This window comes from Myotis davidii, unplaced genomic scaffold (assembly GCF_000327345.1).
Source record: "Myotis davidii unplaced genomic scaffold, ASM32734v1 scaffold5450, whole genome shotgun sequence".
Classification (NCBI taxonomy): Eukaryota; Metazoa; Chordata; class Mammalia; order Chiroptera; family Vespertilionidae; genus Myotis; species Myotis davidii.
In genome coordinates this window covers 5,618-8,014 of record NW_006281462.1, presented here as the reverse complement: position 1 = coordinate 8,014, position 2,397 = coordinate 5,618, and the positions used below count along the sequence as shown (strand labels likewise).

At 60.4% G+C, this 2,397-nt stretch overlaps 1 protein-coding gene across 1 annotated transcript; it reads left to right on the top strand.

The window, feature by feature from the left end:
* Nucleotides 1-2: 2 nt before the first annotated feature.
* Nucleotides 3-992, top strand: LOC102752117 (paraneoplastic antigen-like protein 6B; the record flags this gene model as incomplete). Its single annotated transcript, XM_015558764.1, has 1 exon — nucleotides 3-992. A coding segment is annotated over one exon (990 nt), but the record flags the coding sequence as incomplete, so codon positions are not given.
* Between the last annotated feature and the right edge of the window lie 1,405 nt (nucleotides 993-2,397).

The following is a 2,397-nucleotide window of genomic DNA, read 5'->3' as shown; positions in this document are numbered from 1 at the left end:
GGGGGCTGGGGCTGCGCAAGGTGTGCTGGCTGAGGTCTGTCAGTCAGGCCATCCAGCCCTGGGTGGAGACAGTGAGGTACCAACCCCTGGGGGTGTTCTCAGGGAGGGACCAGCCAGCCCCGGGGGAGGAGTCCTTTGAAGCCTGGCTGGACCACACCACTGACATGCTGCTTGTGTGGCAAGGGGTCTCAGAAAGAGAGAGGAGGAGGCGGCTGATAGAAGGCCTCCGAGGGACGGCCCTGCAGGTGGTGCACGAGCTCCTGGCGGAGAACCCTGCCAGGACGGCCCAGGATTGCCTGGCCGCCCTGATCCAGGTGTTTGGAGACCACGAGTCCCAGGCCACCCTGCGGCTCAAGTGTCTGACCGCTCAACGATGGTCAGGCGAGACGCTCTCCGCTTTCGTGTTGCGGCTGGAAGTCCTGCTACAGAAAGCCATGCAGGAGGGGGCCCTGGACAAGGCCTCAGCCGACCACTTGCGCGTGAGGCAGGTGCTCACCAGGGCCAACATCATTGAGCCGCTGCGAGAGGTCCTGAGGAAGCTGGGCATGGTGGGGAGGCGTCCAACTTTCCTGGGGATGCTGGGGCTGGTTCATGAGGCTGAGGCATGGGAGGTCAATATAGCCAGGAGCCTCAGAGACCAGCCGACAGAAGGGGATGCTGCCCAGGCTGATGCCAGAGCTCAGGTCGAGGGTAACAAGGTGGTGGAGAAGCAGCAGCTGCAGGAGAATAGTGACAACCGTGACCCTGCCCTTGCAGGCCTGGGTCAGACAGGGCCCTCAGAGGCCCCTGGGGGACCCCTGCCTGCCCACATGGGCAGTGTTTCCGGGGCAGGTCCAGGAGGTCCTGGCACTGTGCCAGAGGGCCTGGCCCAGGTGGGAGACCAGGAGGCTGAGGAACACCCCCAGAAGGGGCTCAAGCCCATCCCAGAGGAGTCAGAAAGTGAGGATGGTGCTGGGGAGCTGAGCCCCGTCATGTCCTCCCCTGGCAAATAGCTAACAAGGCCTGGCACCCTCCTCTCCTTTCGGGCATCAGAGCACTGGAATCAGAGGGTAGGGGAGCCAGGCCAGGGCAACCTCCTCACCCCACATGGGGAGCAGAGCCCAGGGAAGTGCCCGCCCAGCTCATACCCCCTACTACCCCACCATGCTATGGGGGCCTGACCACCACCATCAGCCCTTCCAAGTCACCAAGCTGACCATATTTGACACCCAATGGGGTGGGGAGAGGTGCCCCCACATGGTAGCACCACACCTGGCCTCAGCCCCAACCCCTACCAAATTGGGCAGCTGGCCTGGGAGCACCACTGAGCAGCCCATCTCAGCCTAGGAGAGGGGCACCTGAAGACATCTGCCACCCGTGTGGACTGGGAAACTTTAGAACCCATAACAGGGGTGCCACTTTTGGGGACCCCCATTCTCCATCCCCTGGGGAGACCCCAACTCATTTCTCTATAGTCCCATAGTGACCCATGTGTCAAGTAATCACCCCCCATCACACACACACACACACACACACGCCATGGCGCCTGTGCAGAACCACCTGGTGTGTGTGAACCCAGGTGGATGTCCTGCCCCCCCCCCAACCCCGGGGCAGCCACCTCTCAGCCCTGGCACGTGCTGTGAACCCACTGCCAGCCAAGGCTCTGCCAGCTCTCATCCAGTGTTGTGAGCTCAGCCTCTGCTTTCTCGGTGTAGATTTAGGTCAACCGCTGCTTGTGCTTGTAGAGATGTGTGTTCTTCTCTGAGCAGTTCCCCACCACCACTCCCACCCCGGATGGAGACCCCAAGCCCAGGCCCAGAAGAACGGATGAGAAAGACGGACCAGGGCATGTCTGGCGCTCACTCATTGACCCTGGGAAGAACTGTACAGTGGCAGAAGGCGGCTGCCAGAGGCTCCACGGACACCCTGATGCTCTGATGTCACCCTGTTGTTCCCTGTAACTCAGTTTCCTCAGCATGTTGGAGTGTCCCCTGCTGTGTTTTCCAGTGTCCTCTGTCTGTCCTGTGCAGGCCACAGGGCACGGCCAGGCCCCAGCATGTCATCCATAGGGGGAGGGAGCCCTGCAATGAGTGGACATCACCAATGTCCATGGTCCTTTAAAGTCCAATCAAGGGGCCCTCAGGGAGGGAGACTGCGGTGGGAGGGCTGTGGTGTGGGGGAAGCCGAGGCAGCTGGTCAGAGACCCCAGGAGGAGGTGGGGGTTGTGACCTATGGGGTCTATTGGCCGTTAGAAGTTCCTCTCTGTGTTGTCATTCCCTTTCTTCAATGAATTCAGTAAATGTTTCTCTTCAATAAACTTCATTGAATGATTCAGCTGAGTTTCGCCTCTGCTGTGGGCAATTGAGGGAAGGGTCTTCTGGGGATGAGGCTGGAGGGGCAATAGTAATCTTGTACTCA